Source organism: Buteo buteo, chromosome 15 (assembly GCF_964188355.1).
Source record: "Buteo buteo chromosome 15, bButBut1.hap1.1, whole genome shotgun sequence".
In the NCBI taxonomy this organism is placed as follows: Eukaryota; Metazoa; Chordata; class Aves; order Accipitriformes; family Accipitridae; genus Buteo; species Buteo buteo.
The window spans coordinates 16,672,232-16,688,612 of NC_134185.1; the positions used below are offsets into that span (position 1 = coordinate 16,672,232).

Sequence of the window (16,381 nt, forward strand, 5' to 3'; positions counted from 1 at the left end):
AGATGATATTAGAGGAACACATCCACGGAAGGGACTCTGCGCGTCTACAATATTAAAGCAACAAATATGTTTCACCTGATAGTCAAACTGGTTCACTGGCCCCATTGCAAAGTTATCGGGAGGTCCCCCAAAGTTGTGATTGTTCTGGTTAAATATATGCCTGTTGTCAGGAGCAAATTCCCCACTGTCCTGACTGTTGCTGTCTTCAGATGGAGGAACAATTTCCATTTGACCTGGGGCTGGAGCCATCCACTGCTGATCTGGAGGTGGGTGAGGGGGTTGGTGAGGCATTCCCCATTCTGTTTAGGATTTAGAATACAATTCAGTACAAGTTAGTACAATTAATATGAGTCACCAATCATTCAATGTTCTTGCATTTATCACAAGGTTCCTCAAAGCAACATGGATGATAAAGTTATAAAGAATCATCAATCTACAGACTGTATTATACTGTCTCAATAATTTCTTCAACTAAATGAAGGAAATACAAATAGCTGTAGCTGAACTAATACATGGGGGAGGGCAGAACTGGACAGACACAGAGACACTGTAAATTTGTTTTTATAAATTTCCAGTGATATTGAGGCCACCATAGCACTTACAAATTGTGTAAACTGTTAAAGAACTGCTCCTATTTCTCTATTTCTATGTTGTTTCAAAGTAATGAGCTATTTTATTCCTTTGCATAATAGACTTAAAAGATCTATTATGGAAAGCAAATGGGTTTGTGAGCAGCAGAACCACTGAAATCTGCTTTCCAAAGTCTTGTGTCTTTATAATGGATGATTCCCTGGATTCTCCAATATCTAGCAGAGGTGCCAGCATAAGCTAGTCATAAGGCCTCAAACATAAGTTACAACTGGCTAACAGAATGAAAAGGGTTTAAGGAATGAATTAATAGCTCATGTGGCCAAAAACTTTGTTGTCTTAGGAAATCAGCCTAAAAATTATGTCCACTATACAGATATTTAGACTGTGACAGAACTACCCTTCTTTCACCAGTAACAGAATTAATACCTAGCCTCTCACGTTAACTCCTACCTTCCACACAGTCCTTTAATAATTCTTTCCATTGTTCTCATTTTTACTGTCCTTCCCACCTGCGTCATAATTGGATCCATTACTGTAGCAACTACAACGGGTTAACATAGTTTTTCTACTTCGTTGGTCTTTTTTTTGGTCTGTTCAAAGACTGTATCATTTCTTTCACTCTCACTGTCATCCTGGTAGGTCACGTTTAGCTGATTAATCAAATCTTTTCCCAGAGTTAATACTCCTGAAGTATTCTAATGGACAGAATCCTTTTTCTTTAAGTACAGCTTACAAGAGTTATCGTTCATAAATGTATGTGTTAACATTTGACACTATTTAAACGCCCAGTTTACTTCAACTCCACTGACTTGAAAGCTTTCAAGTCACGTACAACAGATGCTGTTTTCACTTGTGGAACATGAATCCCTTCAAAATGAATTGTCTGCTAGTTACACAGTTGGTTTTCAGATTGCCGTTTTGCTTTTCTATTAGTAGTGTGTAAAGGACTTTTGGATCCAAAAAGAAACTTGGAGAAAGATGAAGCTTTGTAGAAACAGAGTAAATACGTGAGGAGAACTTTGGCTAGCCATGCATGCTATGATTTAGTTTGTCTGCTGTGACTACTTTTACACATTAAGAATGACATTACGTAAATTAAGGGAAGCTGGGTCATATCTGCATCAGCACGGTCTTCATCAGCGTCCCAAAAAAGTCAGAAAAAAACATATTCTTTGAATAATATACCCAATGATAAAAAAATGCATTGGCACATTGTTTCCCATTAACAAAAGGTGTTACATAATTCCCACTCTTAGGTCTATGATGTTTTCCTGTTCTGCATTTTCCAGGTGAGCTTGGGCACCTAACATTTATAATTATCAGTGAAATGTCTTCCTCACTTTTACCATTCTGTGACTATTTGCAAAAACCACCACATAAGATATTATTCTCTTTCACCTCACAGATGAAAAAGCATAGGAGGAAGAACTCACCACCACAGGATCATATGAAAAAGAAAGTCATCCAATAATGACACAATATTTCTGTAAAAACCTCTACTTATTATACAGAAATACAGCTAGAATACAGTCTATGTACTGCCACACAGTAAAGTTAAAATTCTTACATGTGGTTACAATAACTTATAACCCAGGGCAGTTAGGTGAAACTTAAGTGAAAGGGCTACCTCCCTTTGTTATGCACATGTAAGAATCACCAATGACATTTTAAGCCTACTTTTATTAAACATTGCACTTAAACAAATTTGAATAGTCACAGGGAAAACTGGAGGTGTTATTCTTTCAATCATTAACAGAATCAAGCATGAAGTGCAGTTTTCACCAAGACAACAGAAGGCATGCACACAGGCTTACTAACTACCTTGCTCACACATTTCAAATTGCATTATGGTGTGGTGATGTTAACAAACCTTTCAGAAAACAACTTCAGAAAAATTCTTAGCGGAAAATACCCAATCTCTACCCCATGCTTATTGCCAGTATTATTTTATGAAGTTTGAAAAAGAAAATGACTTTTTGGCTAAAACTGAAGTTCTGTGGAAGAAATAAAGAACTGAAAATAACTGATAGTAACAGAAGCATTCAAACAACTTTAACTTACAATAACTGAAAAATAATGCAGGTGACAATCAGATACATAAGTCAAAAAGGGCAAATACTAAGTATATGAAACATGTAATAAGAACATACTTTACATACAGAATTTTGCTCATCTGCTTTTTCAAGATCTTAAGACACCTAAAGCCAGCATCTGCCAGTTATATTGTGAACTCATACATGTCAACATCGTGCCAGCAGCAGGTATTACACTAAAGGAGAGGGCAACAGATGCTCTCTAATTCTGAGGCATCCTGTTGCCTTCGGTGCTGCTGTTCCTAGTGCAGTGGGATAAGCAACAAAACACATAAGATATAAGATCCAGGGAAATAAATATATAACTGCAATTCACACTTTATCTTTCTACAACATTCAGGGACAGAACAAATCTTTTGCATATGTGTATTATGAAATCAATTTATTTATTTTATATGGAGATTACTCAGTTGTGTTATCAGACCTTTGTGTCCTTTACTGTTACCCATTTTGTGGAACACCTGACTGAAAAGTAGTAGCTGTAAGACTCAGTTAATTAGTTGATGCTACTGGTAGTTTTGCACCTTGAAACCTGAGGGACAAGGCATATTCACACCCATAAATGTCTGACAGAAATAAAATTTCATTACATGAAAAAAAAGGAATGAATGGGAAGGAAAACAAACCTGGCTGCCACATTCTGTTGAAGTTGGGATCCCCCTGAAAATTATTATGGTTGTTTGGACCAGACTCTATTCCTGAAATATCCTGTCCGTTTGGCATCATTCCTTGTTGTTCCACTACACTCTGTTGCCCTGAGGCTTCTCGCTGAGCAATCCATGCTTGAGCTAATGCAGCCCAGTCAATCTGGCCTAAAATAAACAAAGGAAATTTAAAAGGTTAGTATTCACATGTCTGAAGTTTAACACTCTTTCTCAAGTTACATGTCTCATTGCTCAAGACAAACAGGCAACATTTACCTTCAGCAAGTACCACGAGCACCATTAAAACTTATTCACAGTGTACAGTAAAACAAACTGAAAGCAAATGTTAGTGTACATACTTGCTGAAGTAGTTTCTCTGCATATGTTCAAAATGCCATAAAGCAGATTATTGAGGTTCACTTTAGCACTGAATGGGTGGTAGTAATACACTTTTTTCATAAATGAACTAATTTTGGTATCAGAAAGAAATATATATAGCTTTAAATTCTAAATTCATGAAGATTCAAGTGTAAGAAAGATACACAGTTAGAAAACTACATTTTGCAATATATAATCTTTGTATAACCTGCAATTTCTAGAATGCTATTTTATGTCACCGTTCTCTCCCCCCTTTTTTTCTTTACTAACCTTCCTACCACTGAGTAAGTAAACTGCACTCTCAGATGCGGGCACTAGTATGTCTTCTGCTCATTATTAAGTCACGAAATCTCTCTAGCAGAAATTGAAGTGACAGAAAGCAATGTAAAACCAGTGTGCCTGATCACTCTGCCCAAGTATTAAATACACACCTCCACTCTCTTTATCCATTTCTGTATTTCTCTTGATACTTTAAATTGTTGTCACCTCACTCTCAATTTAAGGCATGTTATGTTCTATTGTTTAAAATGGGGGTTTTTTTGGTGGGGGAAAAAAATCCAAACAAAAGATCATGATCATCACTGCTGTAACCTAAAACAAATATACTAATCTTCCAGTGAGAGTTTTTCTGTGTATACATCTGCATTAGTACTTCTGCCATGCAGGCACTGAATAAAAAGCAGATTTTCTCAAATAAATGGTTCAGCTTGGCTAAAGAACTGACAGGGATACAGATTCTGTACAAGTACATGAGGTCTAAATGTTGATCTGTATGACTGGTAAAATGTTGGTAATTTGTCCAGGATAACTCAGGGTGATTGCCCGTATTTTGCATATTAATATTAACTATGTCAAAACATTTGGAATCCATGTATGTTTTCTATTTTTTCTAGTTGTTCAGAAAAGCATCATAAATGTATTATCTTGACAGCAGCTACAAAAAAGCAACTATCAGTCATGCTCTGTAACAAAGATTCAAAAATTCAAATTACAACAGATTTAAAAAAAAAAAAATTAATCCACAAAGCTTTCTATATACTTACTTGGATCTTGCTGGTGCTGAAATGACTGCATCCACTGCTGTTGGTTCAAAGGCCATTGCTGCCAAGGTTGTCCACCTTGATCCCACATCTTTTAAGTCTTTATATAGTCTATATTTCAACTAAAAATAATAGTTGTATGTTTAAATAGATGCCCATGAAATATCACATAACTGAAACTTACATAACTGTAGATATAGTTAAGCCTTGCAAAGCAAGCTGAAGCAATGCTGGCTTAATATTTTAAGCTGGAGGAAACGGTTCATCCTTTAGAGTAATATCTGAAAATATTACTGTAAGATTTCAGAAGCCTAGTATGCTTTCTCTGTATTTTCGCAAAGAAATTAACTACAAAATGACGTTCAAGGAGAGATATGACAAGTTTGTAAGACAAGAACTCATCTGACAACAAATGCAATTTAAAGTAAGTCAAAATATAAAAAACATTACTTAAATTATATCCTTGCCTGTTTCTTAGGGAAAGATGTGTATTTTTCTATATGAGTGTCATGCAAGGCTGTTAAGCGAGACAAAGGAACGTCACCAAATGGTAAAACACATTGTTAACGATTGCACTGGAGAACTGCACAGGTACAAGATGGTGTCCACATGCGTTTTATGCATTGTACAGGCTCACTGTAATTTCTAAATAATATAGTCTTTCAAATCTGAGAAAGAAAAAAGAAATACCACTGCATAATGGCATATTTACCACATGGTCCCTTAAAATCACAAGAAACATTTTTTGGTGCCATGTTGTGTATCCTGACTCAGCAGGCAGCAGCAGCCCTAGGACCTGATGACATGGGAGCTCCACAACCTGCTTTAAGTAAAGCTCCAGGACCAGCTTTGCAGGAATTTGATGAGGCACAGCAGTCTACCAGGTAGGTATGCCTATAATGGCATACCAGTTCCTTCCGGTCATTTGTATCTCCTGCGTACACCTAACCTGCTCCATGTGGAAGACCAGAGAGCGGCCACCGATGCTGCTCCAAACAGCTTTCCTGAAGACAAAGTCTGGGCACAGTTTTGGGAACACTTCATTCCAGGAACTGTTCCCAAACACCAGTACGGGTAAGACTGCACCGAGTGTGACTCCCTCTGTCCTATCCAGTCTGTTAACAACTTCTCAACAGGCTTTCCACTCTCAATGAATATATCCTCATGCCACTCAACACGCAATCCTTGATTTCATGCTATAAAAACATCACCCACGTAGGCTGTTTCAAACACTCCAGACTTAAAAGAAACAGAAAAATTCATTCCTTGAGGTCACAGGAGCAGCACACAAGACCTAGTTGTGGCTCACAACCAAGTGCGATACAGAATAGATGAATACAGCCTGGTCGCTTCAGAGGAAACAAGCTCAAAGCAGCCGGGGCCACTCGGGTGCCCAGCCAGGAACATAACCCCAACGGTTCTTACCGAGCAGGACGCACGCAGTCCACAGACAGAGCCTGCTTTCGTCAGACAGAAGAAGAGCAATTAGAGTGGATCCTGCTTGCAAAGGGATCTTGTGCCTAGTACTTACACGTTCATAGAAATAATTGCATGACTGCATAGGAAGAGAGCATCACGCTACAAAAATGCACAACAAAAAAAGCTGTACAGAACATCATGGGGTGTTGGGTCATGCAGAGATGAATGTAAGCTCATATTTTGCATACCTCTGTCAAATTTTATTTTTAATCTGAAAAACTGTAGATCACCTTTGTTTTGAGACCACTTACATTCAAACCAGTACAAAAATTACACATGTATGGTTTGGATAAGTTGAGTTGCAAATGCCTTTTTTGAGGGGCTTTAAACAAGACCAACTTTTGGAACAGGGGGGAGTATTGGGCAAAAACTACTTTACTATTTTCACTATCTTTTCTTGACAAAATAAGTATGGATTTTTTTCCATTTCAGTGATATCTTTATGATATTCAAACCTTTAGTAGGTAAAGACAGTATCCTTTTCTTGGTTTTTTTTTCTTCTTTTTACATTTTGATCTGTACCTAGGAAATTAACTCTCTTGCACCAGCTGAGTGTAAGAGTGGCTAATAACGCACTTAATGCAACATTTAAGCTGGCCCTGCCATACCTGGCTCTCTGAGTATTCATATATACGTATTTCATACACTAAGTATGAAGTAACCTCACATACTTTTTTCACCCTAAAGTAAGAAAAAGGTAACTGTTTCTTCCTCCCCTCAGTTCATCTTTCCATCCAGAATCCAACTTCTTTCAATGGTCAAAATAAACTTGTTTACATCTTAAAATAAAGTTCTAACAATTGTGGTTCAAGATAACCACCAGCCTTGAAAGCACGGTACAGCCTCACGGTGCTGCTCCCTTTGTTTCCAGCTGTTAAATCACACTAGCAATAAAAAAAAATGTATTTCAGTAATTCTGGTAGCACTTTTTTACCTTAATACATAATACCTTGGAAAAAGTTTGTGAAATTTCACTAAAATAAACTCAGCAAAAGATTCAGAAGATTAAATTGTTTCAGCAACAATGTAAGAAGCAGGTTTGCATATAACTGAATGCCAAAAAATCAAATTTTCAAACAGTTAAAGAAATACTGATTTCTCTTATGGAAGTGTAACAATATTAAGAGCACCTCTACAAATTCAACTGAACTGGAAGCTCCTACACACAGTTTTTACTTGATTGGATCAGATGAGATTTATTTTTACCAGACTGGCCACATCTCTGTCCTAAAATCTTGGACATTACGGATTTTTTTTTCACATGTTCCAACTAACACAATTAGTTTGTAATAAACTTTTGTACCTGTTAAAATGCCCATCAGTTACCTGTTTCTCATGGACATTTAGTATTCCAGCCTTTTTTTCTTTATTATCAGGCCTTGATCCTCACTACGGACAAACTGAAGCACTAGTCTAGAGCGTAAGAAGGTCTAAGGTAACAAATGCCTCTCCACTGTATAACCTGCCCCAAGATAGCAACGACCTTACTATTTTACAAGGTGTTCAAAGAAATTAATTCAACTTTTGTTATTGGGGAGATAAATTATTCTGCACCTATATCAACTGGCATCTGAAAACAGAGGAGACAGGCAGTGACTTTGGGCAGCAGCAGCATTCGCTCCCCTCCTGGCTTCCCTCTCAGCAAGTTATCAAGCACTAGGACACCAAGGCCAAGTCCACACTCCTAAGGGAAGCGGTGCCGAAGGACTCCACCATCTCCCCACGAGAAAGCAGCACTGACCCAGGCCACCTAGCACTCCTCCCGGCTGCTTCAAGCATGTTTCAGGTGTCAGCACAGACCTGGGACCCAGCGGGCAGTTAGGACATGTCTGTTCTGGTTTGCAAGGTCAGAGACTTTCATTCAGTGCCAGCTGGCTTCAGGGCTGGAGTAAAAAAACCCAGTCGGGTTTTAGTTGTTAGCATACATAGCTCCTTCTCCATCACTCTGCAATATAATATGGCCTGGAGTCTTCAACTTTCCCCAGAGAGATTATTTCACCTTATTATTGCTATTTTGGGGAGAGAAATCAGGTGGGGAACTGCAAAGCAAGAGGTCAAGACATGGAGTTGATTTCTATTTTGATGTACAACAGTACAACAAGACAGCAACAACTGCGTAAAACCTTGAGGAACTTCAATATTTGGTTAATTCAATTTATGCCATCCAGAGCAGACTGATTTAAAATCACTGCCATTTGAAACTGCTAATTTTAGTTTGTGAACTGTATTTGAAAGCTTTTAATTCTGTATTGCATTTGTACTTTCACTGTTTTCCTGGAGAAATGTTGATTTTCATAGGGTGGCAACTATAAAACATGCTGACTTTCAAGTACGCAGGTTTATTACCGAATTCAATGTAAAAACTTCACTAATCAGAAGTATGTACTACACAAATACTTAAGCAATTACATCACTTTCTTCATCCAACTGTATATGCAAAAGCCCTTTTTCAAATATCATGTGAAAATTGGCCAAAACTATTTCTAATTTTCTATTAGTTTCAACTCATCTTCATTGTTGTGCTATTTGTTTGACAGAAACAGGAATAGGATATAGAAGGAACAAAATTAGCATCTTAAAATATTTACAAAACTAACTTTAAGATGTACTCACTAAAAGAGAAGACCACATGTATTCAAATTCTTTTAGTATTGAAAACTAAATGATGTATTTTAATATGCACTATTCAGGGTAGTGAACATACAAGGTTTGTTCTAAGGCCTCTATCTATATGGCGACCTGAAACACCAGGACATCATCACTTTCTGAGAAACAGACTTCCCTGCTTTTCTGCTCCCCACTTGGTTTCCTGCACTTTTTCCAAGTTTTCACTAAATGGTATAGGGTAAACATGAAAAAGGCACTGGATGTAAAATTTTCTCACTTACTACAGGGAGGCTACAGGCATTTGAAGGTGGTTTATTGTCCTTACAAATTGTTTTGCTAAGCACTGCAGTTTTTAATGGTGTCATCTGCTTTTAAGTTTCAGAGGCAAACTGGCTTTAGCTCTTTGTTTTAAGTTAGCATATTCTAAAAGATAACTACATAAATCTTATATACAGACACATATACTAAATTACATGCATATAGGCTATTTGATGTTACCCTTTTTTACATAAAAGTAATGTAACTTAGCATATTGCTTGTGAAACTCTACTGAGAAGAGTATGTAAGAACTTTTCAACAGAATCTTGATATTGTCCCATCAGACGTCACTGACATTTTCCTCTGCTAGTGATGCTATTTTAAAGATGTCAAAAATAAAAACAGACCGAGGCAAGTCTTAATGTTAATGAACAAAACAGATGTGAGAATTACCAAAACAACACTTTTGAACCTCAGTGCCATAAACTGGAAAGCACAAAACACAGCGAAGAAAGTGCAGCCTGTTCTCAGTAATTTTAAATTTACTGCAAGGGATACACCCCCAATACTGGGGTGGGGGGGAACCAAACCCAAAACCAACAATGCCTCTCCCCCACCAAATCAGTAGCTTAAAGGCTTGAAACAGCTGAAACATCTTGTACTGATATATGTGACAAGAAGCAAACATTATTTTTCTGAGACACATCAAGTAGTAACAATGGAAAAAAGAGAATCAAAGTCCTTTCCCACGTAATTAAAATCTGCATTGCCAAAACCAACTTAGGATGCTGCCACATGAATTATAATGAGTTTTAATTTCTTACAAAGTTCCCAAATCAGCATCACCTGAAAGAAAGAGGCTTCACCTAACACAATGGACAGCTCTAAGCCTACTTCCCACTAGTGACACAGGGCCAAATACACAGCAGAGCATCCAAATCGCAGTGAAAAAAGCTTTATTTTCCACTGAAAGGGGGGGGGGGGGGGAGATGAATACTGTCTAAAATCTACTAAATTCAGACATTAGCAAGACACTTACTTACTAACAGAGGGTCCATCAACTGAGAAGTCATTAAGACACTCTGGTTCTGATGTCACCAGTGCATCCAACAGGTTTTGAAAAGCAAACAGGTTCAAAGAATGGACCCATTTTACAGGTACCTACTTGCAAAGGAAAATGCAGATACTACCCTCCCTTAGGATGATGGGTTAAGGTTCTTTTACTTAGCTGTTCTACCCTCCAATTCAATTAGATATAGCCTTTCTACTTTCTCTCTAGCAAACACAAATAAACAAAAGAACATTTATTGGTGCTTCAAGAGCTGTTCCCTGATGTCAGATCACAGAACAGGAACCTGAATCTATTAAAAATCTGTTTACCAATGAAGAAACAGAAGCCAATTCAGGATTCTTTTTGTTTTACACAGAAACACAACCACATGGGAAAAACACCCCGTCAACTCACATTTAATTTCAGTTATATGTACTTAACAGATTATGAAAAGTTAATGTGGTATCTCAAAATTTTCCAAGAGTTTTTAAGAGCAGACATGTTCTGAAATATGTTCTGTTGTATGTTAAAAATAAAAAAAAGATTCCTATTCAAAGGCTGGACCTACTGGAACTTTATTCAAAGGCAGGATCTGCTGAAGTTTTATTACAGCAAATTACTGGTACTAAAACATGCCACCTTTGAGAGGATTGCTGGTGAAAGCTCCCCTGCTGGCGATAAAAGCTGACATAGTGGCATAGATAGGACTTACCTTGATCCCCAGCAGATAGCAATATCTGAGAGCCAACAGCACCCAGAAAAATTTAAAGTTGGTGTCAAACTCTCTACTATACTTTAGTATTTCACCCAACAAAAAGCTAGGTTAAGACAGAGAAAGAGCAGATATTTTAAAAGGCACCTTTCCACTCCTCAATTGTGATGTGCACCTCAGCTACAGATTACACCTCAGTGTTTACCTGTTCTTTTAGGAAAAAAGGCATCTTCTCAACCTGCCTATTTGTCTGCAAAATAAGATATTGTCCGATATGGTTTTATGATGTGTCCAAATACACCACACACACTGAGAAGTATACAATTAGAAGCTACTTACCAGTAACCAGAGTTTTGAGTGATAATTCTAGCTCACCATTAACTCTGGGAGACTCCCCCCAGCACTCCCCACAAAACACTGTTACCTTGAAGCAAATTATAGACATTCACACTGATGGGAATGACACCCTGTCAAATAGAGCATGGTTTCCTGATGATTTCCCAACAGCACAGTGCTTGGTGAAGGCCCTCGTAGCTAATTCCCCACTGATGCAAAGATGGGCCCATTTTTTAGACAAGGCCACCAACAGAACTTGAGCTCTAACAGACTCACTCAGATTCCTTGGGCAACTCTACCTTGGTAGCTTCATAGTCTAAGCTCATAAAATCTGTTATCCAGTTCAACAGCACTTGTACAGAGGTAACTATGCTGAGACCTCTCAGCAACGGAGTGGAGCAGTCTTAGGGAGTGAGGCTCAGTCCTATGAATGTCAGAAGACAAAGCCCACTTGTCATCCTGGAGATGCTATCGTCCTTATATGTCTTATGACACTGGCTGCAGCAGAACTGAAAAATATCAAGAAATTTCCCCCAGAAAGATAAGAAAGACCTGCCCCTAAATAAAATTTAATAGAGCTAATGGATAATCTGAATTGCTCCAAATCATGCAGATCGTCCAAGAGAAGAAACACAGACTTACAAAGTTAGCTCCAGAAGAGCATCAGTAAGATAACTAACCATACCTAGTTGGCCAGATGAGTACATCTAGCAGACTCTTTCTTGCTCCTTCTAAGAACCTGGCATCATTGTGACAATATGCTTCTCCCCAACATGAATGTAACACAGCAGCTGAACTACACAGAACACCTTACACATCAACAGTTTCTGCAGAAGAAGAGAACTGGCAATTCTGAGTGACTGGTCTCAGGAAATTCATGGAAGTGAAATATCTTGGCAGTGAAAACCAAGTATTCTTTGGAAGATTAAATTAAACAGGATATTTGTTAGAAGCAAGATTACCTCAACTCCAAGAAATCAGGAGACAGCCTAGGACTCAGGCTGCCCCTAGGAGGAAAGTAGCAGGCACCTTCTGCTGTGTCACGAGCTGAAGAGATCAAGGTTAGGAAGTCCTACATCAGACATCAACGTCACTTGACCAGATATCCAGGACACAATCTGGCAGTCTGGTTTATTCAACTCTGTAGACAGGTAGACTAATGACAGATGATTCCGGAGCCTACAGAACCAGAGCCAATAATCAAGTGCTTTATGATGCGCAAGAGATACTGTTGCATCACCTTTCTGCATCTCATCATCTCTGAACGGCAGGTCCATATGTGACGTGAGATGGCCTGACAAGTTTTACTTGCAATCTGAGCTCTAATACATAGCTGCAGAAGTTCTTCTGGTGACTAAAGATCTTATCTTGCAGGCCTTCCAAATAGGCATTGCATTTTAGCAAAGAAGTATCCATTATTTAAATAAAGATGCTGAAATGGCAGGCCTTCATGCATACTTTGAGAACCCCTACACAGTTAGTCTTTGGACCCCAGGGTTTAAAGACAACACGCTCTTCTTGATATTCCATTCCTAAGTCAGATATCTAGGTAAAAAAACAGATGTGTCATCTCCTCTAAGATAACCTGCTATTGCAGCCATGACTTTTTGACTATCTTTAGGTCTACAGAGTAGCTGAAGGGAAGGACCCCAAGAGGTAGGTGTCCTGGTTTGTAATAAACTACAAGTACTGTTTTTGAAACAAATTAATATTAAGTAACCAGTGTCATTAGCCAGGTAATCTTTTGGCATGAGCTCAAGACAACACAAGCAGCAAAGGTATGTAAGTCTCTGTTTGATGCTCTTTGTGGAGTTCTTGGGCTGCAGGGAGTCATCCACATCACACCTTGAGAAGGATATTAAAAGCACCACATACTCTTTGTGGAGTTCTTGGGCTGCAGGGAGTCATCCACGTCACACCTTGAGAAGGATCTTAAAAGCACCACATACTCTGTGGGCAGATCTTCCCTGTCCCATATAGGCTTAGGCTCTGGGGATGAACCTAAAGGAAAATGGAGACATCTCAGAAGCAGAGGTCCTTGAAATCAACAGCCCGATCTCTTGATCTTTTCTGCAAGTGCCTTGTTCTAATGTAAGGTCTTTTCCTTTCATTCAAGGTAGTGATACTGACTCTGTGAAGTTTCAGCACAGTGACTGAAGGTTTATGGTGAATTTTCATGATGAATTTTGTGGAAGCGTTCAGTTGCGAACAGGATAAATCTAACCACACATTCACAACACCTGGAGCAAAGCCATTAGCAGAAAAACAGGAATCAGACCAATGCCAACAAGAGTTCAGGCTGAACACTGTTGCTTGAGAGCTGTTTCTGCCCCCTGCACACCCCTTCCTCCCACTATGCTATTGCTTCATCAGGATCACGATAGCAAAGACATCACTGATGAGACTGAAAGGACTAGTGGATAAATACTCTAGGGATACAACTCCAACAGTTCACATGTTTCTTCCAAGGAATTACACAGAGCAGCTGATCCATGGTACTATCAACATGCAACCGAGCTGGAGTCCAAAGTCATTAAAGGACACAGACCGTGTAAGCTCCAAGAATATCTCTCTCAGTGTACTCCAAACTAGAAGGAAATGTAAACTGAGCTTCCACGGCTGTGTCACTGGAATAAAAAATACTTTACTGTAAGAATCTGTTCACAACAGGTATGACTGAAAAGAGAGATGCAAAGGAAAAATGGTCTCGCACACCCAAAGGAGCCCCTCTACCAAGAAGAAAAATTTAATGCAGAAAGGGTAGGGCAAAAAACATCAGCTAGTGGTCTTAATGTGGGAGACCCAGGTAAGTCAGAACACCTCTGCAGCTGCAAAGATCTAGGAGTATGGAAAAACACTGCACCCTATGCACCTGCGTAGGAATGAACTCTAGGAGTTACTACAGAATGGCTGCAGACACACATTCACTCAGAGTCAGAACAAATGCATACCATCACTCAGACAAAAACATACCAGCTTCCATTTTATTTGGGAAAATGAATATTTACTACTACATTATACTCAGCTGCTGATCAGAAAATGAAACATTTGTGGAGTGAGTTAAGTTCGCAATAAATCAGAAAAAAAAGTTAAAATAACTGTCTTGACTGCTACTCTGTTTCACCTATCCCACTTTCAGTTGGTCAAAGACTTCTATACATCACCTAGGGCATCACCCTAAGTTGTTGCAGGTATTTAATGCCCAGATACTACACATCTTTTCTGAGAACCAGAAGCTACACCAATGTGATTGCTGGGATCTGTTAGCAAGATGTCCAGTCAAAAAAAGAAGTGTAAAATTCTTCCAGCCCATTTACAGTTGTGTATCACTAGAATGCTGGAAGTCAACTTCAGTTACACCACTGCATTTTTTAGTATCAGAACTATTCTTTCTCAGATTGAAGAACAGAAGCTTTCCAAATGAGTAACCAAGATCCAAAATACAGAACCAGAAAAAGAACTGAAGAAAACAGCTTGTTCAGTATCTACAAAGTTATCCAGAACCTGGTTCACACGTCAGCATGTCTGACTAATATTTACAGTGCTACCAAGATGAAGTAGGCTGAACAAAGGCCAAATAGAAAAAAAAAAAAAAAAAAGTACTATGAAAACTTCTTCAGTGAGTCATTCAAGCACTGTAGCTTCCAAGGTCTGTTATTTTAAACTTAAATCCACATATCCACTGAGCTGAAGCCAACCCTTTTAAAAGAACAAAAGGACCAGATATTGGCAACTTAGGTGTCGCTTACTTATTTTTTGCATTTTGAAGACATTAAGGACAAACACATGCTTTGATTATCATAAAGCACCAAAACCACTGCTAAAACATTAACTATCACAGAAACATCACAGTAACTTAAATAGTTTGCGTCAAAAATCTATTGGGTTTGGGGAGAAAAAAAAAAGTCTGATCTGATTATTTTTTGCACGTATCATTCCACTAGAAGACCTGATGATAGATTTTCAATTAGCCATTTAAGGCAGCATTATTTTTTTTCTGGACTGTCCATCTGCAACTTCCTCCTTCATGAACATGCTCTGCACAAAAAATTAATAGTACCAATAAATAAATAAACAAACTACCATTCCTCGCTGTTCATGAGCTGATATTACCCTCAATTATAAATACAGTTATCACTTAAGGAAGAGAGATCAGCTAGTAATGAAAGTAAGAATGTTTAATAAAACCTACCCACAGTACTATTTTTTGCCAAAGGCAGACTTACGATAATCATGTACCTCAGTCATGAAAAGAAGGGAGACTGAACACTCCTGTCTCCATAATACCTTTCCATAATCCTGCACCTAGCTGAAAATCAAACACAGTTAAGACTCCTCTTTACCACTACAGGTTATATGGTGAGTTGTCCACTAAAAAATTGTGCAACTGCACTAAATTTGTGGACTCTTCAGCCCTGCAATACCTCTGAGGCCAAAAGTGGAGAAACCACTCTTTAAGGACAGGAGTTTGCATGTCACATGTGACAAAGACAATACAGGAAGTCTCATAATGGCATAACAACAGAGATGACACAAGGTTTGCTGCTGCCCCAGACAAATTAAAAATCAGTAGCTAGCCATCTGATTTGCCACTGAATTCTTAGTAATGCTAGCAGCTTGTCCCAGGACAAAGCCAAGACTCCCCATTCCCCCTGCATTCTACAATCAGGGGGAGCTGCTGCATCTGTCATCTCCGTCAGAGGCACCATCTCTCACCGCATGGCCTGACTTTACAATTCAAAAGAGGTTTCTGACTCCTACACAACACAGCTATTCAGCTGGACTGGACTGTTATTTGTAACCCTGTCCTTGGAAAATGATGCCTGAATATTGTCTGCTGGTAGACATGCCTTATACTTCGAAGACCACCACTCCTCATCTTTAAAAGGTGGCTGACCCTTTGCCTTAGAACAAATCCTTTAGAGCATCCCTCACTCCCTGTATCCCACACCTTTCAGTAAAGATTGTTTGCATACATTTATAGGCATGACTGTAAGAGAAGAAATAAACAACCACCAAGGTGGCTGTATACTCTTACAGTAATTTGTTTCAGAAAATTGGTACATTTCAGTTGGGGTAGCACATCATAGAATCGTCCAATGGTTTGGGTTGGAAGGGACCTTCAGAGACCATCCAGGCCAACTCCCCTGCTGTGGGCAGGGACATCTTGCACTAGACGAGGTCTCTCAAAG

The 16,381-nt window shown here is 38.7% G+C and overlaps 1 protein-coding gene across 3 annotated transcripts in view; it reads right to left on the reverse strand.

Annotated features, from left to right (window-relative positions):
- The window catches only part of PNISR (PNN interacting serine and arginine rich protein), a 28,083-nt gene that overhangs the window by 10,201 nt on the left and 1,501 nt on the right, over positions 1 to 16,381 (reverse strand). For all 3 annotated transcript variants that reach the window (XM_075046659.1, XM_075046656.1, XM_075046658.1), the window contains exons 2-4: positions 4,750 to 4,868; positions 3,311 to 3,496; positions 76 to 299 (exon numbers count right to left, since the gene is read on the reverse strand). In XM_075046659.1, coding sequence (XP_074902760.1) covers positions 76 to 299; positions 3,311 to 3,496; positions 4,750 to 4,837 — 498 coding nt within the window. In that variant the 5' untranslated portion in view covers positions 4,838 to 4,868. The remainder of the gene's footprint in view (positions 1 to 75; positions 300 to 3,310; positions 3,497 to 4,749; positions 4,869 to 16,381) is intronic.